The sequence below is a fragment of the Brienomyrus brachyistius genome, chromosome 1, assembly GCF_023856365.1.
Source record: "Brienomyrus brachyistius isolate T26 chromosome 1, BBRACH_0.4, whole genome shotgun sequence".
Classification (NCBI taxonomy): domain Eukaryota; kingdom Metazoa; phylum Chordata; class Actinopteri; order Osteoglossiformes; family Mormyridae; genus Brienomyrus; species Brienomyrus brachyistius.
This window is the reverse complement of record NC_064533.1, coordinates 36,811,535-36,835,686: the sequence shown is the minus strand read 5'-3', so window position 1 is coordinate 36,835,686 and position 24,152 is coordinate 36,811,535. Positions and strand designations below refer to the sequence as shown.

At 46.2% G+C, this 24,152-nt stretch overlaps 1 protein-coding gene across 1 annotated transcript in view; it reads right to left on the bottom strand.

Moving 5' to 3' along the window:
* dnah9l (dynein, axonemal, heavy polypeptide 9 like) overlaps positions 1 to 23,461 on the bottom strand; it is a 67,826-nt gene extending 44,365 nt beyond the window's left edge. Inside the window, exons 1-36 of the mRNA XM_049006337.1 lie at positions 23,345 to 23,461; positions 22,969 to 23,164; positions 22,546 to 22,645; positions 22,062 to 22,273; positions 21,598 to 21,831; positions 21,040 to 21,207; positions 15,808 to 15,924; positions 15,342 to 15,479; positions 14,899 to 15,023; positions 14,285 to 14,480; positions 14,069 to 14,173; positions 12,565 to 12,960; positions 11,925 to 12,257; positions 11,077 to 11,331; positions 10,645 to 10,814; positions 10,202 to 10,424; positions 9,644 to 9,760; positions 8,637 to 8,723; positions 8,123 to 8,281; positions 7,886 to 7,969; positions 7,627 to 7,785; positions 7,372 to 7,494; positions 7,161 to 7,283; positions 6,590 to 6,814; positions 5,256 to 5,347; positions 5,040 to 5,166; positions 4,803 to 4,961; positions 4,077 to 4,310; positions 3,784 to 3,915; positions 2,737 to 2,897; positions 2,282 to 2,438; positions 2,051 to 2,196; positions 1,720 to 1,836; positions 1,394 to 1,532; positions 1,188 to 1,280; positions 633 to 827 (exon numbers count right to left, since the gene is read on the bottom strand). Coding sequence (XP_048862294.1) covers positions 633 to 827; positions 1,188 to 1,280; positions 1,394 to 1,532; positions 1,720 to 1,836; positions 2,051 to 2,196; positions 2,282 to 2,438; positions 2,737 to 2,897; positions 3,784 to 3,915; positions 4,077 to 4,310; positions 4,803 to 4,961; positions 5,040 to 5,166; positions 5,256 to 5,347; positions 6,590 to 6,814; positions 7,161 to 7,283; positions 7,372 to 7,494; positions 7,627 to 7,785; positions 7,886 to 7,969; positions 8,123 to 8,281; positions 8,637 to 8,723; positions 9,644 to 9,760; positions 10,202 to 10,424; positions 10,645 to 10,814; positions 11,077 to 11,331; positions 11,925 to 12,257; positions 12,565 to 12,960; positions 14,069 to 14,173; positions 14,285 to 14,480; positions 14,899 to 15,023; positions 15,342 to 15,479; positions 15,808 to 15,924; positions 21,040 to 21,207; positions 21,598 to 21,831; positions 22,062 to 22,273; positions 22,546 to 22,645; positions 22,969 to 23,115 — 5,748 coding nt within the window. The 5' untranslated portion in view covers positions 23,116 to 23,164; positions 23,345 to 23,461. The remainder of the gene's footprint in view (positions 1 to 632; positions 828 to 1,187; positions 1,281 to 1,393; positions 1,533 to 1,719; positions 1,837 to 2,050; positions 2,197 to 2,281; positions 2,439 to 2,736; positions 2,898 to 3,783; positions 3,916 to 4,076; positions 4,311 to 4,802; positions 4,962 to 5,039; positions 5,167 to 5,255; positions 5,348 to 6,589; positions 6,815 to 7,160; positions 7,284 to 7,371; positions 7,495 to 7,626; positions 7,786 to 7,885; positions 7,970 to 8,122; positions 8,282 to 8,636; positions 8,724 to 9,643; positions 9,761 to 10,201; positions 10,425 to 10,644; positions 10,815 to 11,076; positions 11,332 to 11,924; positions 12,258 to 12,564; positions 12,961 to 14,068; positions 14,174 to 14,284; positions 14,481 to 14,898; positions 15,024 to 15,341; positions 15,480 to 15,807; positions 15,925 to 21,039; positions 21,208 to 21,597; positions 21,832 to 22,061; positions 22,274 to 22,545; positions 22,646 to 22,968; positions 23,165 to 23,344) is intronic.
* Between the last annotated feature and the right edge of the window lie 691 nt (positions 23,462 to 24,152).

The following is a 24,152-nucleotide window of genomic DNA, read 5'->3' as shown; positions in this document are numbered from 1 at the left end:
GGCTGCAGGACACTATGTTAAATCGCACTCGGGTACAGCACCTCATTAATAATCATTAATAATCCATCAAGCAGTCAATGTAAGGTGTTGCCATTGGTTGGTCATGTACACTTGGAGCTACAGAGGACAAATGAGTAATTCTAATAAGCGTCAAACCCCAGTTTCTTAATTATTAGCAGAGTATTTCCAAAAATGTCAGAGCTAGTTATGACTCAGCAGTATTTATGGTGCAAAGACTGGTTGTTTGGATGATGCATCCACCAAAAGGTGTAATTTTGGGTTGAAATTTGGGGGGGGGGGGGGGGTTAAAGCCTCCATCCATTTAGGGGGAAACATGATTATTGGGGGGGGGGGGATATTAGCAGGTTTATTGGGGGGTTACAAGTCCCCCATCTCCCCCTTAATTTACACCCATGCATCCAACTATGTTCTCTGTTGACCATAGATGACCCATTTTGGGAATATGCACTGAACTGTCAATTCAAAATGCATGTTCATGACTAAGCGTTGGAAAGACATTAGTCACATGCCGGCAGTGGTTCCGGGGGTGGGGGTGGGGAGGGGGGCAGCTAATAAAGCCCCCCCCCCCCCTTCATTGCAGGGCAAGCTGTGTGGAACAGCGCCATGCAAACCTTGAGGATGAAGTTCTCCTCTGGCTGCAAGTGGAGCTCGGCCACCGACTGCCGCACCGCCTGCTCCAGGACAGGGTCTCTCTTCCGCGGGACGTCCAGCAGGGGGAACAAGTCGCTGATCAGACCCAGGAATATGGGCACGTCGTTGCTGACGATCTTGGGTAGATTGAAGTCCCTCAGGGCTCGCATCAGGACCTCCAAGAGCATACATGACGCACCAGGGGAGGATCAATGATGAAGAAAAGGGAGGAAAACATAACCAAAGACATAAAAGCCCTCAAACAAAAGAGTGATCAGATGCCAACAATCTCAGCCCATCTGGCTTATTAACGTTCTATTCATACCCAGATGGACGGTGTTTTTTTTGGTTACTCCAATTACCACACATCTGCAGCTGATGGAAAACTGCAATTAGCAACCATACTGTCACAGTGCAAACGACATAAGCAATGTTTATGGACCTGTCATTCCTCAGTCTGCTTGTTAAGAGCAGCCCTGGTGCCCGGAGCGTATCATTACACGCAGCGTGGCTTGAGCGCGAGATGTTTCCAGTACCTGCTCTTCAGGCCTGCATCGTTCCTCTCTCTTCAAGGACCCCGCCACTACGAGCACAGACTTTATGGCTCTCAGACCCCAGTCGTAGTGGTCCTACAACAACATTATTGCAACAACAACCATATTAGCTTGAAAACAGGATGCCCATTCGGGTGTGGAGGGTGTGTGGGGATCGAGGGGGGGGGCAAGGAGGGGGTTCCTCCTACCTGCTTGGACAGTAACTCCCTGCAGAGGGTGTATAGGCTAATAAACTTGCGTGCCAATACGCGAGCGTCAATGAAACCCTCTGCCACCAACATGATCTCACAGATCAGTTCAAAATCTGGGATCACCATGGCACACGGTCTGTGGGGCCCAGTGCAACCGAGAGGGAACAAAGTAGAACAAGACTAAGTAAAATACAAAATTATTTTTTTAATTATTTTGTAGAAATTATGTTAATTATATTCATATTTATTAATCAAAATTGTTCAATTTTGCCCTATTATTCATAGGGCCTATAGAAACACTCATGAAAAGAACCGGCCGAGACCTGAAGAGAGCTTTAAGGTTCTCCGGCAGCTCAGCCCTGCCAGCATAACCAGGGTTCAGTGTGATGAAGATGCCCACTGTGGGCTTCAGCTCGATCTCCTCCCCAAGGAAAAGAAACCTAGTTAAAAAACATCATTAATATGCAATACTATTTTGTAAAAAGATACATCTAATATGACGCGCAGGTGCTATCAACAATGGTTCCTGAGAGTTACAGTGCTTCTCAGTTTTGTGCACACAACCTTGCATTACTAAAATTTTTGGTTACAGCGAAAGTCACATTACGTGCAGGACTGTACCGATCGAAGTCAAACTGGAAAATAAAAACAGACCTTTGTCTCTTATTTCGGATAGCATCTTGTATGGTTTTGACCTGAACTGCCACGACTGACAGCACCTCCACAGAAATGCGGTTAAACTCATCAAAACAGCCCCACACTCCAGTTTGGGTGAGGCCCTTATAGATGTTCCCAATAGACTACAAGGGTAAAAAAGGACAAAGTTAGTATCCTCTCCCTTTAAATCTCAGCCTAACACTCTTATTTTGTCTATATAACAATGACCTTGTAATCCATCTGCTCTGAGCAGTTGAAAACATAGACCATAATTCCCAAGGAACGACCAAGGTCTTTGGTGGTCTCTGTCTTGCCAGTGCCTGCTGGACCTGAAGGTGCTCCACTCATGGTAAGGTGAAGAGACTGGGTCAGGGTGATGTAGCACCTGTCATGAGACACATACAATGGCTACTGGTTAAAAAATATTAGTTCACATAGTTTCATATTTCAGTTATATCAGTAGTTTAATTTGTCAAGTTTACAGTTCAGCTAAGATGACCAGAGTACCCCAAGAGTTACAAAAGACTGAAGAGTTCATCTTAGAACTGAAAGCATATCTTGTAAAATCAGTGGTTGTAATGTAACATTATATAAAAGGCTTCAAGAAGACCTTCAAAGTCCTTAGTAAACACCCTTCTTATGCTGCAGTACAGAAATGCAGGAAGCATGTGAGGTTGGCTAACCTGTCTGTGAGCGGGGTGATGACCAGCCTGTGTGTGTTACCTAGGTACTCATAAGAGTACTGGAACTGGGCGTCACAGATGCTGATGAAACTGTGCCTCAGGTGCTCATCCCAGCGGTGTCTGAGCTGGGACAGCCACGCAAACGCCTGGCCATTGGTCACCTGGGAGAAACACATTTAGCACAAAAGCCTGAAGCACTGAACACAACTGTTTATTTATGGTTAAAAATACCCATGAGGCTCTAGTTCAATCGGGCCATAGTCTGTTTTGCTATCAAACATTACTACTGCCGAGCTCAGTTCCACACTCAATGTACAGGAATGTGTGCACACATGGAACTTTTGCAAATGATGAATGCACACTCAAATGTAGACCTATACTCAGGTACAACAAATGCAGTCTGTTCTAGTCTGATGGACTTCAGGCTGCCATGTTCCTAGAGGAGCAAGATGGAGAGGGTACCTCTGAGACGTTGGCATCTTGGCATCATCACAAACATTCAACAGTAACACATCAGACGTTTGGAGTATAATTTTAAAACAGAAGTACATTTGCAGAGTTTTGTCTGACTGCATGGCAGTTGGGCTGAAAAGCAGTTCTGTGCTGACAAGCTCGTCGATGGGTCGAGCTGTGATCATCGGTGAGGATCATCTAGGCCAAAATGTCTCCACTGTAAGCAGATCTCCTTCTATGACTCCCATCATATCCACATTTGTCATTTCAGCTTCTTACATGCTACTTCTTTTCAGTGTTCCTCATCTGTATGACTTAATTTGGTGCACTTTCTTACCATAAATACCTGAACCGTAGGAGTGTCAGTGAAAGGAGCCATTACAGAAAGGCAGCAGAAGTGCCACCGCTAGCGCGAAATAGCTCTGCTATTCTCTGCTCAAAAGTGAAAGGCAAAATTGTGCAAAAAATCAAAACATGCCGTCCTGGCCTGACATATGCTGCGGAAAATGCCCTTTTAACGAGGAAATGAGTTGTTTCTCCCTCCACCCCCACTTTCAGAGTGCATTAGGGGTGTAAGTGGAAAGGAACAATTACCTTCTGAGCGATGAGCTTGGCCACCACGTCTCGGGCGTGGACATCAATGGTGCAGATGGTCATGATCTTCTGACGATCCCCGGGCGTGAGCTCCCCCAGAAGCATGTGTATGAGAGCATTCAGCTGGGCAATCTGCAGGAGAAACCGCATCAGTCTCCAGGGACTGCTGAAGCTATGTCACTGCACTACATGATCAGTGAACAACTGCAGAACAACCACTTGCAAAAGAATACCAGCAAATCGAATTTATTTTCAACTCCATCCCAGCATGCATTGCTTTGAAGGAAGCTTGCCTGTTTTCGGTTGCAATCCTTGAGGGCCATCTCAAAGCCCTCTTCCACCCGCTCAAAGGCAATGCCCACGTCAGTCACCCACCAGATCTGACTGCTGGTCAGAGCAACCTGAGCAGGATAGTCGAAGAGCCACTGGTCTCGTGGCTTGTCCTCGTAGGCAGCCACGGCTTCCATGATCTCCTGCTGGACGGTGTGGCGCATACTGGCCTCCAGTCCACTCAACCAGTGCTCAGCCTGGAGAGAGAGGAGGCTATGAGATAACAGCGGAGAATCACATTCTGACATGGGGAGAAGCTGGATCGGATTCAAATGATGCCAACCTGCTGTAAGTAAAATAAGAAATGACAAAACAGCATAATGAGCATACTGACACTGTGTAAAGGATGTTCTACCCATGTTTGTACATGCATGTTCTCCCATAGTGCAAAAAACATGTGGTCTAGGCAAATGAGTGTTGCTAAATTGTACGTAGTATGAGTTTCCTGCACTGGACCTGGTACCTCACATTTAGCGCCCCCTAACTCCAGCTTCCAGGCTCACCACGACCCTATACCAGTGAAGCAGTTAGATAGAAAGATGCCTTTCCTGTAAAAAGCCGGTCTGGAGCTACGTAATACAGTAGAGTCCCAGACTAGGAAACTAGTACCATTAACCACCATGCTAATAACTAATAACTAATGTCATCCTTATGACTGACACATGTACATGTGTGCGTAAAGCAAATACCTGTCCCTTGCAGACATAGGGCTCAGCAAAGGGCACGTACTCCCCCTCTCGGCTATACATGCCCACTGCTACTGTCTCCTGCCCCTCCTCTGCGCCATCTACCTCCCTGAACTTCAGGTCCGCAAGATTGTCAAAGAGTTTCAGAAGGTGCCGGGTGACCTAGAACACAGAAACACAGCAGCTGATTGGTGTGTCATGATAAAGCACGCCAGCAGGAAAAGGGCTGCCACATCATACCTGTGCTGGCTGAGTCCCCTTGGAAATGATCTCCAGCAAGTCGGCGGCAGAGACAAAGTAGAACCGCGGGAATGTGAGCCTCTTGGTCTCCAGGTACTCAGCCAGGGCCTTCTCACAGACAGACAACCTGGAAGGTGCCACTGACAGTCACACACGCATGAAGATTATGGTTAATTACCTTGTGTACAAACACAGACGCACAGAGCTTGGTGATACCTTTGCTGGAGATCATCCAGTGTCACCAAAAATCCAGGCTGGTTGGTAACGTCGATCACATTTTTCGTTTGGACGACCATTGCCATCAAAGTCTAAATCCCAGTACACGAACAAAGCAATGTAATATAAATATACAATATACATAATATACATACATTCATCTTCTGAAACCGCTTATCCTATTCAGGGATGGGGGGGGGTCTAGAGCCTATCCTGGAGGCTACGAGCATAAGGCAGGGAAAAACCTAGGACAAGATGCCAACCCATTGCAGGGCACACTCACACACCATTCACTCACACACGCACACCTATGGGCAATCTGGCAAGTCCAATTAACCTTAGCAGGTTTTTGGACTGTAGGGGGAAACCGGAGTATAATATACACCAATGACATTTTGACCACCACCACATGACATGCACATGTCAATGTCTGGGATACATTAGACTGTAAGACAACGTTCGATACTCATAGTTGATGTGTTTAATGCAAAGGCAATGAGTATTGGTAGAGATAGTAGTAATTTTTATATGGGCCAAATTGTTATGTTTAGTGGGTCAGAGCATCTCCAAAACAGCAAGGCCTGTGCAGAGCTCAGTGTCAGCTATGGTGAGTACCTACTTAAAGTGGTCCGAGGGTGGAAAGACCACAAACAACTAAAAGAAAGTTGGGCATCAAGCTCTGCTATGTACGGGGCTGCATAGCTGTGGATTACGCAGATGCTTGACATGTACCCAACCATACACATGACGCAACAGAAAATGGAACCAGGAGACCTTCTTCCATCACGTTAAGGTCCAGTTCTAATGCTTTTTTGCCCATTGTCGGCAGTTTCAAGAGTGGACAGGCCCCAGCATGGACGCTCTGAATGGTCTGCATCTATTCTATCCCATACACAGCAGGCCTCGATGTCCTGTGTGTCGTGATGTTAATGTTAATGATGCCTACTCCTGTGGACATAATTAACATTATCAGCCATTTGTGCCACAGTAACCCTTCTGTTGGTTTGAACCGGACAGGACAGCCTTCGCTTATACCCCCACCAAACACCCTGTTGGCGAATCGTAGTCTTTCTCTCCTGAGCACTCTGTATTGTAGGTACGGCTGACCATGAGTGCCTCATGGCCTTTAGATGCTCATCCACTCTGTAATGCTATGAAGTACTATTATTTCATCAAAAATCTGAAAGCTTAAAATAAAGATTTCAAAGGATGAGATTGTTTTTGGCTGAATCTGTTCGTGCTTTTCCAGAGATTCACGCGGAAGCATCCACGACCGGAACAGGCCTGCTCACAGGCCTTTTTAACACTCATGCACTCGCAGATGGGTGTAGCACCTGGAAGTCGAGATGGATCCCCTCGAACCTCTGGGCGTCCTGCGCTAGCTGGTTCCGGATGTCCTCCGAGTTGGTAAAGATGCTCTGCAGGTGAGCCCAGGTGCGCTGCAGACCCATCCAGATGGAGATGACCTGGTCGGCCACCATCAGCTTCTTCTGCCAGGTACTCACCTGCACCAGGAAGTACTCAACATGCTTGCTCATCAGGATGTTCTGCAGCTGCACCTGTGCAAGGAATTCGGTACCAAGAAACCAGTTATCTCTAAGGGACTACATATTTCTCACAGGATTACAACCAATAGCATGGTTATTCACGTGACCTGTAAACACCGACTCATAAGCAAATATAAAAATACATGAATGAATTTATTTGGTTCTTTTACAATGACTTCAAAATCATGATAACAATGATAATTTCTACAAGTCCATAACACGATAAAACTAATCAATATCTGAAAACTAGAAAGGTGTAGGTTGATGCCTAAGCTTACTGTATCTATCCTGTATTTTCAAACCACAGTAATTGAAAACCACTGAGAAGTAACCCTTGGGAATGGAGCATTTCAGTGACCTGATTATCTTCCAAGGTTTCGATCAAATTCTCGTCGGCTTTCAGAAGTGGGGTTCCTGTGCTCTGATGCACCTCATAGGAGAACTCCATCACACTCCACGTCTGATTAATCTCTGCTAGCACCTGCAGCAGTGACAACAGGCAGCTCACACCACGGGTACCATTGTACACTCTTACTCAGATTAAGCCTATAATGGCGGAAGAAGCAGACCTTCTCAATGCCCATCTCCTTGACAGCCTTGTCCACAATGTTCTTCACCTCGTCCTCAAAGCGGTGCAGCTGCAGCTCGAGCAGATCCCCCAGGGCAGTGGTTTCATCCATGACAAAGCAGACCTGGAGGAAAGGATACACTGGAGAAGGTCAGGAGACAGCACAGGACTGAAGTGCGCAGCATGTAGCATGCAGTGTGTAGCATGTGAAGCAGGACAGGCATCGGGGCAGGCAATGGGCAGTGAGGTCTCATACTCCAGTGGTAGCCATCAGCTGCTTCCAGTGCCTCTCTCGCACGGCTGGGTTCTGAAGCTCATTTACAGCCCGCAGTGATGTCAGAAGGTTCTTCACGGTGGACTCAAGGCCTATATACACGTCCCATGTACGGACCTCTTTATCCAGGGTTTTAATCTCCTGTGGGAAACCAACGCAAACGCAGTACCGTCTTTTTGAAGGTTGAGGACTGGCAGCATCTCTGTACGCTTAAATGAAAAGCTGAAATTGCTGCTCTTGCCTTTGCAAATCTCCTTAGTTCCATGTCCATCTGTTCAACATTAATTTCTTTCCAAGGCGTCTTTGTCCATTCTTTAATGCTGCTCTGTTTTTGTTGTATAAAAGGAATTAAATAGTATATAAGAGAGAAACTGTGAAAAAAGTAGCAATACCTAAATAAACTGAGCATAATAATGGCATCCCTGCACTAGGATTAGCTATTATGACTTATATGAGCTCATGCAATGGCCTTCATCACCTTGATGAATACGACCAGGTCCCAGACGGATTTCAGCAGGACGATGTCAGAGCGGCACTGTTGGAGCTGTTTGTAATCAGGGAAGCTGACCTCAAAGAGGCTCGCTGTGTCCTGCAGGCTCCTCATCTCCACCTCCAGCTGGGCCACAGCCCGGTTCACCTGGACCACGTACAAGTGCACAGCTCTGCTACTCAAACTATATATGCCAGCCTCAATATATACCAAAAAGTTGGGCTAAATTACAGATTAGTGCAAAAATGCACAGACATTACACAAGAAACAATCCTTTACACAACCAATCACCTATATGTTTAGGTGTGACATGTTATAGACAACATGATACAAAAAGAGGCAAGTCAAGATCATTCTATTCTATTTCCCATTCATTTCTATTTTTACATTTATTCAGTGAAGATTTAATGAGTAAATCCTTTTAACTGGAGAGTTTATAACATGACAATTGTTTTTATGAGTATTGTTTCAATCCTAGCGTGATGAGTTATGAAGTGCTTACCTTGTCCATGAGCACATACGGATCACGTGTGTCAATCCGAAAGATGATTTCATTGCGAAAATGTTCCCTGAATTCATGCTGCTTGATCTGAAAGCACATTTCCCCCTGCATGTTAACAAATATGTAATTTCCATAAACACATGCTGTAATTGACAGCTTGATTTGGGTGCTGGTAGAGAGCTGACAGGCCTCACACCGCTGAAATAATGGGAACAGCCTTGAAACATAACTGTGGCGGCTGTAATGAGCTTCACACAGTTTTATAGGGATTAGACCACAAATATAAGAGTTTGAAAGAGAACACCATAAAACGTCTCTTTAATAAGCCTTATTTTATTGGACAACCGCATTCTACATTTAAGAATATGGATTACAGTGGCATTAAATCATTTGCCATTTTATTAAGCTCTAATTAGATAGCTGAGCTTCTGTGTTCAATGACAAATTTGCTCTGTCTGCTCAGAATGAAAATTCAAAGAATAAGCAATTTCAGTTTTGAAAAGGAATCTTTTTTTAAAAAAAAAAAAAAAAGAAAGAAAACGCTTTAAAAAATTCTTACAATGCATCAAAAAAGACAAAGGATATCATTTATCTTTGCTTTTTGGTTCACAATAATGCGAATGCACAGATACATATGCCTGCTAACACGCACATGCATCTGTCTATACACAATATTGCGGACTAAAAAAGAAATACATGTATTATTAATAAATATGTATTGAAATATGTATTGTGGAAAAATGAACGTATTTCTGGCAATCGGTGAATATGAGGATAGGGCAGTAAACACCGATCTCCTTACAAAGGAAGGTACCATCACTTCCATTCCGGAGTAGTGTTATCTGATCCGGCCCCCAGCACATTACCAACAAAAACAGAATGGTTATCTTTCCACGGGGCCTTGCCGAGGAGTTTACAATTTGTCGCTTCGCTGGAGCCTACTGGAAGCTTGTTATGGGTACAAAGGGGGAAAAGTGCTGTGCTTCTGCGCACAAAGGCTCCCTCACCTCCAATCGGACACATTTCCTCCTGATAACAGAGACCTCGCTGGACTGCAGCGGCGCCACCTCGTGCTTCACTGTCAGCGCAACCTTCTTCAGATTCTCACACTTCTCCGGTAGCTCCTGGAGAGATTGTCAAAATGGCCCCAAACCTGTTTAACTATGATAGTCAAATTCACTTATACCATTTACACTAACATATAAGCATATGTATGCAATGAATTACCAAGATGACAAAACTGACTCCTTGAATTCTATTCCAAGGAAAGACAGCATTCAAAGCACAGTCCCACAATCAGCAAGTATGTGACTGGGCAAATATATAAGAACCTTCTCTAGAAAACACCACCCAGGAGCAATGCAGATGAATCTGATCGGAAGTAATTTGTTTAGCTAGTTAATCCCAGGTTCAGATGATGCTGTCAAACAGTTTTACTTCTCTAAATGGTAAGCTCTTCAATGTTTATTTGGTCATTGTCAGCACCTATTCTTCTCATTATCGTTTACTACATACTTAATAGGAGTGATATGATGCATGACACTGGTCACGGTGGTTCTCCTAACCTCCAGCTGCATGTAGACATCTTCTGGGAGTTGCTGTCCATAACTCTTGAGGAGGGCCGCTGTACACTTGAGAGGTTTGAAGTGTTGGCTGGTGGAGATCTGTCTGTCCCGAATAGCCATGAGGTGTCTCATAATGTCCACCAGGACTGCATAGTCTCCGTCAGACACCTTGCTGGACAGCCCTTCTTCTGTTCTCTGGATGAAGGTCGCAAGCTCTTGGACACTGAAACAAAGAAATCAGTGAGATAAGGCATTACAGAGAGTGCTAAATTCAAAATATTTAGGTACTCTTTAGAAGCACTGACTCTGTTTTAATGATTTAAATAGCTTTTATTGGATACATTCTTCTGTGCTCATTTTAACAATTTACAGCTCTTCAGAGTTCATGGTAAGAACAAGGACCCCATTCTCTTCACTGCACCAACCAAGAGCCCAACACCAACCTATTGACGACATGATTGAGCAGGTGCTCCTTGAACATCCAGCTCCACTTCTTGATCATGTTCATCAGGGAAACCTTAAATGGCTTGATGTCAACCTGGCACCAGCCAGCGAAAATCTTCTTGTCCTCCAACTTACTGACTGTGACGTACAACGACTCGAAGCTGCTGATCTAGTGAAAGAACCAAATCAGTAGAAATTATGGAGTAAGTCAGAAGAAAGCCATTTACACAAAACCTGATGCATAGCAGTACTGCAGAAGTACTACAAGCAGGATACTATATACACTATTTTGAGGTAGGTAAACAACTTATCAACAGATTAAATTATTAAATAGAAAAATATAGTTTATTTAGAGGAAATTACCTCTAGAAAACTAAGAACTGCTTCAAGAAGGACCAAGTGGCCTACCTGAGGCTCATTGTCAAAGGTACCTGCTCTTTGAAGTTCTCCAGCTTGGGTGGATTCTTGGCCAGCTCATAGTCAGCATAAAGCTCCATCTCTTCGGCGCTCAGCACGTGGCCGTAGAGCAGGAACTGCCTCATGAACTCCGCACGGTCGTCCATCCACAGGTAGCGGTAGCTGGCAAACGTGCCCCGGAACTCCGTTACCTTGGCGATGGTGTCTTGGACCCGGCTGCGGATGACCTGGGAAAGTTCGGCTAACTCTGCCACCTGGTCAAGATCTGGCTGAAGGTTCAGAGGTGCAGAAGAGGTGGGGGGGGTCATGTCTTAGTGGGGGTGTTACCCCTTATATTGATATCCAGAAAATTGCATTTAAGGCCTAATGTGCTACAGCGATTGTTGGTTGATGCAGATGAAGTGCACAAAGACCTGTCAGCAAAGGGCATCCTGTCACTTCAAACTGTGTTGTGCAAACACACAAGCAGCCTGGCTGCTAGAAATAACGATGCTCTTTGCCCAGAACGATTTTCTCCCTATTGAGCTCATCAGCACTGAAGATCAGCACCTTGGGCAAAGAACGACACATCTTTTGCATTTTTGGCTGTTATTAAATTGTCTCCCAAGACAAGCCTAATTATCTAACAATGTCCATAATTTCCCATCCTTTTTTGGCACAATTTGGAATAACAACTCTGTTCATCCAGCTGTTCATTAGGGACTGAGGGACTGACTGAGGGACTGAATAAGGGGAAAAAAACTAATCTGGGAAGTCAGTAAGATTTCTATGCACCACAGTAAATCCTCTGCTTGAATTGCTCACAATATTTCTGTATTATATCCATTTAAGTTGTACATAATTTCTGGGAGGACTATCTCACCTGATAAGTCTCTGTCTGGTTGTGCTTAGCTACTCTTCGTATGCAGGAAGCCATTTTAAAAATGTTATCCAACATCCTGTCAATCATGTCATAGAAATTGTCTCTCTTGGTGAGATTAATTGGGGGCCTAAAGCTCATGTCACTGCCATTGAGGACAAGCTGAACTTCAAACAGGGGCGTGATACTGAAGGCAGGGTCCGTGTTCTCAACGAAGTACTGCAAGCGGCAGCGGACAGCGCCAACAAAGCCCCGCAGGATGATACGGTCGATGTAATCTGTGTACGCTTGCCACTCTGCTGATCCGGGGTCGGCACAAAGCAGCTCCTGGTTCTCCTGGGTACGGGAAATACAAACCGCTCAGACGAGTTCCTGACATACACAGCGCAGCCTAAAGGCTGGTGAAACGTGCACACTGACATTTAGAACTGTGCAAGCAATTTCAAGCAAATCATACCCATCTATTTCGACAAATGTCTCGGAAATGTTTAGCTGAGTCACTGTCATGATCTTTTTGTTTCGGATCAATCTCCATGACAGGATGCCCTCAGAAATTAAAATGACAGCTTGGAAATGCTCATTCGATTTCATTAACATGCAAGCTGAACACCATGGGGTGAGCAGGCTTAGGGTTAGAAGCTACCTGGAGCAGTTGGTGGATCTTATCCCCGGTGGCAGCGATCAGGACATACTGCCTGTGGATACTGTCATCCACGAGACCGACGGTCAGGAGGCCGCCGTGCCGCTGGCTCCTCCCCCCCGCAAAGGGAGCCTGGTAGAAGCTCTGCATCAACTCCTGCATGGCCTCCACGTTGGCCTTGCTCCTCTGCACCCGGCCGTCCACATCCTGCACCAGGTCCCGACTCTGCTGAATGTAATCCCACAAGTCCTCCTGACCCCAACAAAGGCTCTCCAGTGCAGGACGCAGCTGCCTTCCCACCCGTTCCATGTCCTCCTGAACTAAATGCAGCTCCACCTCCAGAATGGTGCCGTGAAGTCTGTTGTAGAAGCGTGTGACCAGGGACAGGGTCTGGGTGTACTACAAAGCGAGAGAGACGACATGCGAGGGCTTGACCAGTCACTGGAGATAAGGCTGCTACTGTACCACTGAACCAGGTACAGCAATCCCACAAGCTTAGTAGTTGAAATGATTTCATCCCTCTTTCCACAGCTAACGTGGCTAACAGTGTCAACGAAATCCAATGAAAGACAAAGAGCTCAAAACGTTGTGTCACTAGTAGGGTATATTATAGTGGATTTTATACTGTATTCACAGAATATATTACTACTAAGTTATTAATTTCACCAGCACTTCAAAAATAAATCAAAATAAAAATACATATCAATAAATAATAAATAAGCATCTAGACGTTTGATTCACAGAGACTAGTGGTGTGATTGATGTGAGTGCACAATGACATTTCACCTGCTGTGGAGCAGGTAGCACCAGGAAACAGGAGAACTGAAAGTACCATGAATAAACTGGGCCGCTCATATAACAAATACTGCGCTTGTGCTTTTATGGTCAAACCTGCATCAACCGTCACCATGGAGCATCAGGGGGACGTGCTTTCAGCACAGTTAAGTTACATGTCCATGTTCACGTGAAGCTTTAACAGGCATATATTCAACATACTGCATATGTATTACAGGGCTATGGGAACAATAAGTGATATAGTGGAGATTACACTGAGGAGTCCAAACACGCTCAGCTACACTATGATGCCGTTGCCTGATTGCTCTGGAAACAGAACAGGAGTTAGTGATGATGATGACAGCTCTAAAGTTGCAGGACATGCAGTAAAGCTCAGCGAAAGGGGCAATTTCCATAAATCTTTCACTCTTGGGATTCCTGGCTAATGAGAAATGGACTTTCGATAAAGTGGGTATTTACTTTCTTGTCAAAAGCTTTCATTTAACAAAACTAGTCTACTGTGACAAACAAGATTAATGAAATGGTCTGCAGTATATTACTTCATTTTGTCAGGGCAGGTGTGAGGTGTGAGATACATAATCTAGCATATTCTATTTTCTACTGATTGAGTTACAGCTGAATGGCGGTGGTTCCCTGAATAGACATGGTTCTGCGTGATGTGAGCGACTAACAGGGGAGAACTTTCAAAAGCAGACAAAGTAGAAAAACTCACCAAGTACAAAGTCTCTCTCTTTGAGTACAGTTGGAGGGCCGCCTTTGGTATGTCACTGTATTTCAGCATTCCCAGATATTTCACCTCCCGTAAAACTGAAGTCAACTATCAGATACAGGCAGCAAGCATCAATTCAAGATCTCTAATCCAGTGGGTGTTATCTCAACATTCATAATCAATATCCCAATGAGATTTACGAAGCTCTGAGCGACTTACCGCTGGGTTGAAGTTAACCTCAAGAAGATCTGTTTCCGAGTTGAAGGTGAGCAGAGGCTCTTGAAGGTGAGTATGGCACAACTCTTCAAGCCCTGCTGTCCAGGATGAGTAGATCTCCTCATCGTGTTGTTCCAGGAGCTCCAGAAGTCTTTCACATTTCTTCAGCGCCTGCTCTACTTTGCTTATACCGATAGGCCTAAGAAAATATGCACACATACATGTAAGCATACTGTCTGACATCCTCAAGATATATTGACGTTTAAACTGCCTGTGACTACATTTCTATGTTAGAGGTGACTGTGAGCTTGACAGTGGCAGAACATCACATCTAGGAGTGGATCATGTGTCAGATCCTTGTCCGGATGCTGGCTAGACTCAAGATGTTATCAAAGTCTACAACACTGTGTTTAATAAATACTCCAATCAAAATAACTCCACAACTATATGAAAGTGGTTTACAAAGATTATTTAAAAAAAGACAATGCATTTTCATTATTGATACTGTCAGATAAGGATTTGTGCTTAGTATGGTCTATCAGGAAATTAGACTATGGTAGAAGATGCTGTGTTTCTGTCCCCGGCAGCAGGGTGGGAAGCTGAGAGGCGTGGCCTACATGTGAGTCAGGTTGGTGAGGTTGCTACGGCTGGCCAGGATTCTGTCACGCAGCTCCTGGGACCACTTCAGGTGCCCTGCCACCGCAGGTATGTTTTTACTCAGCACAGCACAGCCATTCTGCAGCTGCAATAGCACACGGAACCAGAATTCAGTCAGTGCTGCTCTGTTCTTTAGAGAGTAGCTATCCCAAAGCTAGAGAACACAAAGGGTAGAAGACAGAGAAAGATTGCCAAAGAAATGAGCATGACAGTATGAGGTATGTGACCCCAAGAACTGAATATGCTCTCATAATCACAGAGCCCAGAGATACGACTTTCAAGAGCTAAACATGCCCTCGTTAGCAATGAAATACCTTCTGGACCATGAACCAGGATGGTGGAGATAATGGCATTTTGATTGGAGGCTTTTTTCTATTTTCTGTCTTAACGGTGCCCATCTAACCTTCTCTCTCTGGCTGTCGAGGACCTCCTGACAGCAGATCATCTCCTCCTCGAACACGTGCAGCAGGATGATGTAGTTGGAGGTAAATAGCTTGTTGATCCCTGGTCTCTCCAGAAGGGTTCCGAACATCTGAAGGAGCTACCACAACAAATGGGAGCAGCTTGATTGCTGCCAGCGCACTACACTCATACAATGAAGGGTGCAGGGTGAAGCCTTTCAACGGCCCAATCTGCTTTCCAGTTTAAAACTTTGGATCCACAATACTGGTGAAAACGGCAGGTAAGAGCTTCCCATATCTAACAGCAATTTTATCTAAGTGTGTGGATTCAGAACGCAGACAAGGGCAAACAGCCGTGGAAATCAAACTAAGCAGCGTGCCTGTGGGGTCTGCGGAAGCCCCTGGGCGCCTGCCAACTGTCCACTCGGCGCGTAATGACAGTGTAAATGGGGGTAAAATTGTGCTCACCTTAAAGGCGGACTGCAGCCCCCTTGAATGCTGAAAGGCCAGGTGGAGCACGGTGCCCATCCGCTGATCAAAGTCCTTGTTTTGCTCCATGAGACGGGTGTAATCAAAGAGAAAGTCCTGCAAAGATTACAGTCTTCAATCAGTAAGTGAGGAAAATGATATGTACATCATTGGACCCGGCGCACATCCCAGACACTGGCTGGCTTTGCGCGTATTACCCGTGCCAACCCTGCCATCAGCGGCCCAGAGGAACCAGGAGACATTACAACTACCACCAGGAGTCTGACGACAATCATCTCTGCCTCTGCGGGCACCCACAGGCTAACCCCTGAGTCCCTTCACTAATATGTGTGCGTCTATATATAGACGAAAATTTCATATTAGCACAAAGTTTCTTTCAGAACCGGTAATGTACTGGCGGTGCCATTATTTATCGTCAAGCCAGTAACAAGAATGCCATCTGTCTCGAAATGTAAACAATTTCTTTATTTTCAGAATTTGGATTTATATATACATGTATATATTATTTATATTGGTTAAAACAACAGTAAAATTGCACTTAACACCTTTCAAAAATAACAATGCGAAAGGTTCTAAATTGTAAACCTGCAATTTTGCCAAGACAAGAAGGCACCTAATTAGAGCCAACGATAAAAACTCTTTGCTGTAGAGATCGAGGGACCACCACAGCCATGCTCCCCCCATTCGCATCTGTCAAGTGAACAAAAATGCTGCCCACATTACAGTAACAGTACACAGGAGCCACAGAAAGTTAGGGGCCACAGAGAACAAGGGCCACAAAAGGGCCACAGAGAGCCAGGGGCCAAAGGGCACAAGGAGCCACAAACAATCCTGGGGCCACAGAGATCCAGGGGCCACAGGGAGCAAGCAGCTGTATAGAGCCAGGAGCTACAGGGAGCAAGGAGCCACAGAGATCCAGGGGCCCCAGGGAGCAAGCAGCTATAGAGATCCAGGGGCCACAGGGAGCAAGGAGCTACAAACAGCCAGGGGCCACATGGAGCAAGGAACTACAAAGAGCCAGGGGCTACAGACAGCAAGATGGCCCAGAGAGCAAGAGGCCACAGCCAAATGCCACAGAGAGCCAGGGGCCACATGGAGCAAGGAGTCACAGACAGCCAGGGGCCACAGAGAGACAGGGGCCACAGGAAGCAAGGAACTATAAACAACCAGGGGCCACAGGGAGCTAGCAGCTACAGAGTGCCAGGGGCCACAGACAGCAAGGTGGCCCAGAGAGCAAGGCGCAACAGTCAGATGCCACAGAGAGCCAGGGCCACAGGGAGCAAGGAGCCACAGACAGCCAGGGGCCACAGGAAGCAAGGAGCCACAGACAACAAGGTGGCCGAGAGAGCAAGGGGCCACAGTCAGAAGCCACAGAGAGCAAGGGGCCACAGGGAGCAAGGAACAACAGAGAGAAAGGGGCCACAGACAGCCAGAAACCACAGAGAGCCAGGGGACACAGGGAGCAAAGAACCACAGAGAGCAAGGGGCCACAGACATCCAGGGGCCAGAGAAAGCCAGGGGTCACAAAGAGCCAGGCGCCACAGAAAGAAAGGTGGCCTAGAGAGCAAGGGGCCACAGTCAGATACCACAGAGAATCAGGAGCCACAAAGATCCAAGGGCCAAAGAGGCAGGTGTCACAGGGAGCAAGGAGCCACAGAGAGTAAGGAGCCCTAGACAACTAGGGGCCACAGACAACCAGGGGCCACAAAGAGCCAAGGGCCATAGACAGCCAGGGGCCACAGACAGCCAAGGGCCACAGAGAGCTAGGGGCCACAGGGAGCAAGGAATCACAGAGAGCCAGGGGCCACATGGAGAATGCGGCCACAGACAGTCAGGGGCTACAGAGAGCCAGGGGCCACAGTGAGCCAAGGGCCACAGGGAGTAAGGAACCAAAGAGAGCCAGGGGCCACATGGAGCAAGGAACCACAGAGGGTTAGGGGCCACAGACAGCAAGGTGGCCCAGACAGCAAGGGGCCACAATCAGATGCCACAGAGAGCCAGGGGCCACAGAGAGCCAGAGGCCACATGGAGAAAGGGGCCACAGACAGTCAGGGGCCACAGAGAGCCAGGGGCCACACACAGTCAGGGGCCACAGACAGTAAGGTGACCCAGAGAGCAAGGGGCCACAGTTAGATGCCACAGAGAGCCAGGGGCCACATGGAGAAAGGGGCCACAGACAATCAAGGACCAGAGAGGGCCAGGGGCCACAGCGAGTCAAGGGCCACATAGAGCAAGGAACCACAGAGAGTCAAGGGCCACAGAGAGCCAGGGGCCACAGACAGCCGGGAACCACATGGAGCAAGGAACAACAGAGACCCACTCTAAAATATGACTTTCAAGAGCTAAACATGCACTCATTAGCAATAAAATACCTTCTGGAGCATGAACCAGGATGGTGGAGATAATTTTGATTGGAGGCTTACTATTTTCTGTCTTAACGGTGCCCATCTAACCTTCTCTCTCTCGCTGTCGAGGATCCTGGCTTTCTGTGGCCCCTGGCTGTCAGACAGCAAGGTGGCCCAGAGAGCAAGGGGCCACAGTCAGATGCCACAGAGAGTGAGGGGCCACATGGAGAAAGGGGCCACATAGAGGAAGGAACCACAGAGAGTCAAGGGCCACAGAGAGCCAGGGACCACAGGGAGCAAGGAACCACAGAGAGCAAGGAGCCCCAGACAACTAGGGGCCACAGAGAGCCAAGGGCCATAGACAGCCAGGGGCCACAGACATCCAAGGGCCACAGAGAGTCAGGGGCCACAGGGAGCAAGGAACCACAGAGAGCCAGGGGCCACAGAGAGCCAGGGGCCACAGGGAGCAAGGAACCAACTCTAGAGAATCAGGGAGCAAGGGGCAACACCGATATCAGCTGTCATTCCCCAGAAATGGGTTACATTGGGCAACCAAACCCTTCCAAGACACCTGAAAACCCCATTATATAACATCCCTGCTCCCCACCCCCTGTGGCCCCTGGCTCTCTGTAGCTTCTGCTCTCTGTGTTTGTGACAAAATAAATAACCTGCTACAACACTGAACATGTTTAGTAAAAAGACAGTATTAGGCTATTGAGTAGATCCACACTGAGCTTCCTTGACTGGAGAAAACAGCAGTGAACAACTGCAGACTAAGTTTGTTTCATCGCCTAGCTGTCAGATGACGGTGAAGGTCACATCATCCCGAACAAGAAAACCAATGGAGATGATGGTGAAAACAGGATATGCAAAGATTTCAGTGTTTAAAGTACGAATATCAGAAAGTGTGCAACATACTGTATCATATTGTGTGTGTGTGTGTGTGTGTGTGTGTGTGTGTATGTGTGTGTGTGTGTGTGTGTGTGTGTGTATGTGTGTGTGTGTGTGTGTGTGTGTGTGTGACTTCTATGCATTGCACTGGCATCCCACCCAACCCCCATGCCAGAGGCATTCTGTGACTATGTACAGTACATACAGTATATTCTCTATATATATTCACCACAATAATGGGGTGATTTCTGGAGAGGTTTTGAAAAGCCTAAGTTAACACACTTCCACAGACATAATATCATAGTTTTATACTAAAATGATTTAAACATTATTTTCTTTCACCGCCTAGGACTTTTACAGCATTACTGTTAGTGATGCGCTGATAAGGAAATTTCAGTCCAATACCAATAGCTGGTTATTTAAAAAACTGACAGAGGCACTGATAACGATACAGATTGTTTGGGAGGTTCAACTTAAAAAAGTTTAAAGGGACACCACCCAAATTCAAGGTTCAAACCCAGCCTCAGACTGCGGGTCCTTGAGCGAGGCCCTTAACCCCCAGCTCCCTGGGCGCCGCTACGGGTGGCAGCCCTTCGCAGACAACTTACTGTATGAAAAAGAGCAAGTTGTGGGAGGCGTAAAGACAATTTCCCTACAGGGATTAATAAAGTATCGATTATTATTATTATTATTATTATTATTATTATTAATAATAATAATAATAATAAATAAATTTTAAGATAATTGCATTCCAAAAACATGCAAAAGAATTATTTTTTTTTATACAAAACCACTGACTCTGGCCTACAACAGTCCCAGAGCTCTACATCTTGTATCTGTACACATCTTATATATTTATAACTTTTATAACAGACGAGGGCTGATCATCAAGTGTGATGAACTCTGTAATTTTCTAAATAATATTTTTTGATTTTGCGCTGTCTGCTCTAAATTTTCTTTTGCTGTCAAATGTTTGCATTACTGATTCACTAGCGTTATTCCGAAGTACTGTAGGGTTTGTTTTTAGGAAACTCTTCTCTGTCTCGCCTTAAGGGGTGCAATCAAATTTGTGGTGTTGAAATGTTTATTTGTATATTCTTCTCATTCAATTTTAGCAGTGCAATGTTTGCAAAAAGCATTTCTAACATACCTTTCCCTAATATCCACACAGCGAACATTTTTCTGACTGTTTAGTATGTGGGCGTGCAAAGCAATATGGGTCACCATTTTAAAGGAAGTTATCGGCTGTAAAAATTGGCTCATGTTATATCAGCCGATACAATACATTGAAATTAAAATACTATGTAGCCAAATAACACTGCATGAAACAAAAATCATGTTAGTAGACAAAAAAAGCAATATACAGTACTAGTTGGCTTGCCAGTACAGCACATCTTCCCAGTGTTATTCCATTACTGAGTTGTCCCCATGTAGGGTACAGTTATGGTATTTATGTACTTTTCATGGGATGAAATAGAAGATGAGGTAGACTGTGAGCAATTACAGAGCAATTGAGGCAGAGTGGCGAACTGAAAGGGAGCCTTCGGCAGAGAGCGACACCCTCGAAACCAAAACCAGCTCAAAAGACGGACACTTAGAACGACTCCTTTCTACTCTAAATTGTGCACTTCCGTTTATTATTCAATCATGTATTCTTTTCCTACAGGTCACTTCTTCTGGAGAGCTGTCTCCCTCGCAGACAACTGCCTGTTGTTGTTTTTCAGGTTTTTTTTATATAAAAAAAACAACTCACTGTAAGTTTCATTACAAACAGTGTTCTGGAAGAAACAAAGCCGCTTCTGTCTCCCCGCTGGCCTACAGAATGTCTCGCTCCCTCAAGAACATTTCTGACTTGGACAGCAAACGAGGCATTGTGATGGTGCCATCAGTGAACTGTGCACCATGGCAAATGACAGGGCTGGGGAGAGGGATATATATTTATATATAAGCAGTCAGAAGTGCAGTTGAATGTCACCTTCTTGGTGTAGTCCAGGGGGTCGTACTTGCTCTCCCGCAGGGCTCTCCAGCTGTCATGGACGTCCTCGTTCATGCTGTACACCATTTCGCTGAGAACCTTCCCCCTGCACCCACCTAGTTCCACCTTTTCCAGCTTCAGGAAGTCCAGAGCTGACGCAAACAGCTCCTGGACATAATATTATGGAGCAGGACACGGGGCCAGCATTATCACAGCTATGAAGCAAGTATAGAACTGAATTATACATTTACAGATATTAATTTATCCAGGGTGATGAAAAAGCGAGGAAAGCTTGGGGTCTTGGGGGGGTGGGCAGTCAGGATGTCTGGGGGACTGAGCGGACATAAGGACTCACTGCCCCAAAAGCTAAAGTCACGCTTATGTTCAATTGGTTAGCTGATTATTTTATGCAAAGCATATCGAAGTTGGTTGAGTCCTTTCTGCTTCTGTTAGCAACTGAATATGCATGAACTCAAGTAGCCCAGTGCTAATTAGCAGAGAAGCGAGTTTCCTAACTACAGGAAGCCACACTGTCCTTCCCAGGACAGCAACCCTCACCTCTATCATCAGCAGTCTCTCCAGGATGTGGTCAGTCCTCTGGAAGACCAGGCTGGATGGGAAGTCCCACGGTTTCACCTCCTCCCGCTTGGAGTAGTATTGACTGATCTTCTCCCTGTGCAGGTGGAAGCTTTGCTTGAAGCTCCTGATGATGTGGATGGTGCGCTGGACCCTCTCGACCCCCTCCTCCAGCTCCAATTTAAAGAGCTCCTCAGGAATGAGGTAGTTGAAGGCCTGGAGAAGATACAGAATGGGGTTTTCAAGAGTTCTGCCTGCCTCAAAAAGCAGAAAACAAAGACAATAAAAAGCCCACAAACAATATTCTCCTCGCAAATAGTTCTCCTAAATATTGGGCACTGCAATACAAAACAATTGAATGCCTATGGCTTGTTTAATTAGGCAATGAAACGATGTTGATCGGCCAGGTATCATCAGGGGCAGCCCAAGGCAGGACGGACGCGCACCTTCTCAATGAGTAGGTTGCAGAACTCTTGCAGCAGCACCACGATTCGAGCCGGAACACAGTAATGGTGGCAACGGCACCAGATCAGGCATAGGGTGTGGAAGAGCGGCCCAATGAGCGGCTCGACGCCAGCAAAGCTGCAGTCCTCCAGGTAGCTGATCTGCCTCTTCAGAGGCCGCAGGTGCAGCTCGATGTCCTCTGCCTCCAGGGCGGCTGTGCGGGCGACAGTTACAGGGCAACTTCACTCCACAAGCACTTGATCAGAGGAACTGGTCTGAAGCCGTTTTAATCTCACGCCGAATGGACTTCAGCTCCACCGGTGATAAATTGTAAGCTTCCCCATTACCTGTCTCAAGTGGGTTTGGCTTAAATGAACAGTAACAATCAGTGGAGGAAGACGTGATTGATAACGCCCAAGATGGCCCAAGCCAAGTGTGATTAGCTGCTCTGCACAAGAAGGGCGAGGGGCCGACTCCGATATTTACCTCGGTTTACCTTCGTTACAATGTCACTGAAAGCTAAGTCGTAACTGCTGTTGATCCTCTTGAGAATCTCCATAATCTTTTCCACTTTGGGATTCTGTAACTGAGCCAATAAGAACAACAGAATGACATTAAGGGTAAAACAAGCCTTTTCCATTATATGAAGCACTTTACCGGCCGAGCACTCCTATTTAGGCAAATTATTAATTTTCTTTAAGATTTTTCTAATTGACACAAGAGATTATGAAGGCAGAATGAATAAAGCAGGGAACTACAAGAAACTTAATACACAAAACATAATCACTGTGAGAGGCACAATGATTATATCTACCCAAGAGGTTTTCAGAAAGGTGTTTGATTTAATTAGTTTGATGTAATAACAAAATGTCATTAATAGTGAAATTAAAATCCTGTAATGGCTCGCACCTGTTTCTGAATGCCTAGCAGGTCGTCTTTCTGCGTGACCCAGAAGTTGATTTCGGCGTCAGGCCCAGCATTGTCCCCCCGCAGCAGGACCTGGCTGGAATCCTTTTGCAGGACCTCCCAGATCTGCTGAGTCCACTGGATGACCATGGTCTCGATGGAGTACAGCAGTGGCAAGTCGATGCTGCCCTCAGCTGACCTGCGGGCATAGAGAAAGACCATCAAAATACAACAAGCAGTGTATTAACAACATATTATTTTGGAGCTCTCAGGCATGCTTTTTGAGCACATTGTACGTTGTCTTGATTTGTTCACTATTACACCATAACCGGCAGGGGACTGAAATGTGAGCAGGGGAAAGTCAGTGATGGTCTCTGACCTGAAGACCCTCTCGTCCTCCTCGTCAGCCTGTTCCACACAGAGGGGCAGTGGCAACAGGGTGCGGCCCTCCGCTCTGCCCCTTAGCGTGGTGAGACGGCTCGTCAGCTTCTCTATGTGCTTGCGGATGTCCTCCGACACAGCCTGCGGCCAGCCTCCATGGTTCCTGGTGTTGGCCAGGATGGAAACCAGCACCTGCTCGAGCGGACACCCCCCACCCCGCGGACGCGATGAAAAGCAGGATAAGTTATACCACTGTGAGCAGCCATCAATGATTAAAGACCCACAGACTCCATATCTCGTTAGCATCGATGGACTAGGGTTACCTCAGAGACCAGTACCGACACCTGTTCCAGGGACTGGCTTGATACCTCCCCCAGCCAAAGCTCTCTCCTGAAGTTGGACTGGGACACCTTCGTGTTCCTTTTTTTCAGGATGCACAAAAGCTTGGTTTTCCACAGTGCAGGGGTCTTCGAAAAAGAAAGCAAATCGGGAATGCTTTCACTGGCGAAAGCACTGGAAATAAGTGGCAACTTATTTCAAAGAAAGAAACGTTAAGGATCTTTGACATGCAAAAGGTTTCTTTTTTTAAAATAAATATAAATCATTTTTCAAAGAGACAGATATATATACAGTAAATGACACGAGAAATGCCATGGGCCCAGTTTCCCACGAAACAATGCACTGCCTATAATCTTTCAGCTCCTGCTACTGGGTGAGATGAGCACTCCCACCCGCCTGGGCTCGGGTGGGCTCCCGTCAGACTCACTTGCCCGTCGCCAGCATGCAGCGTCCCTCCCGGCCCAGTG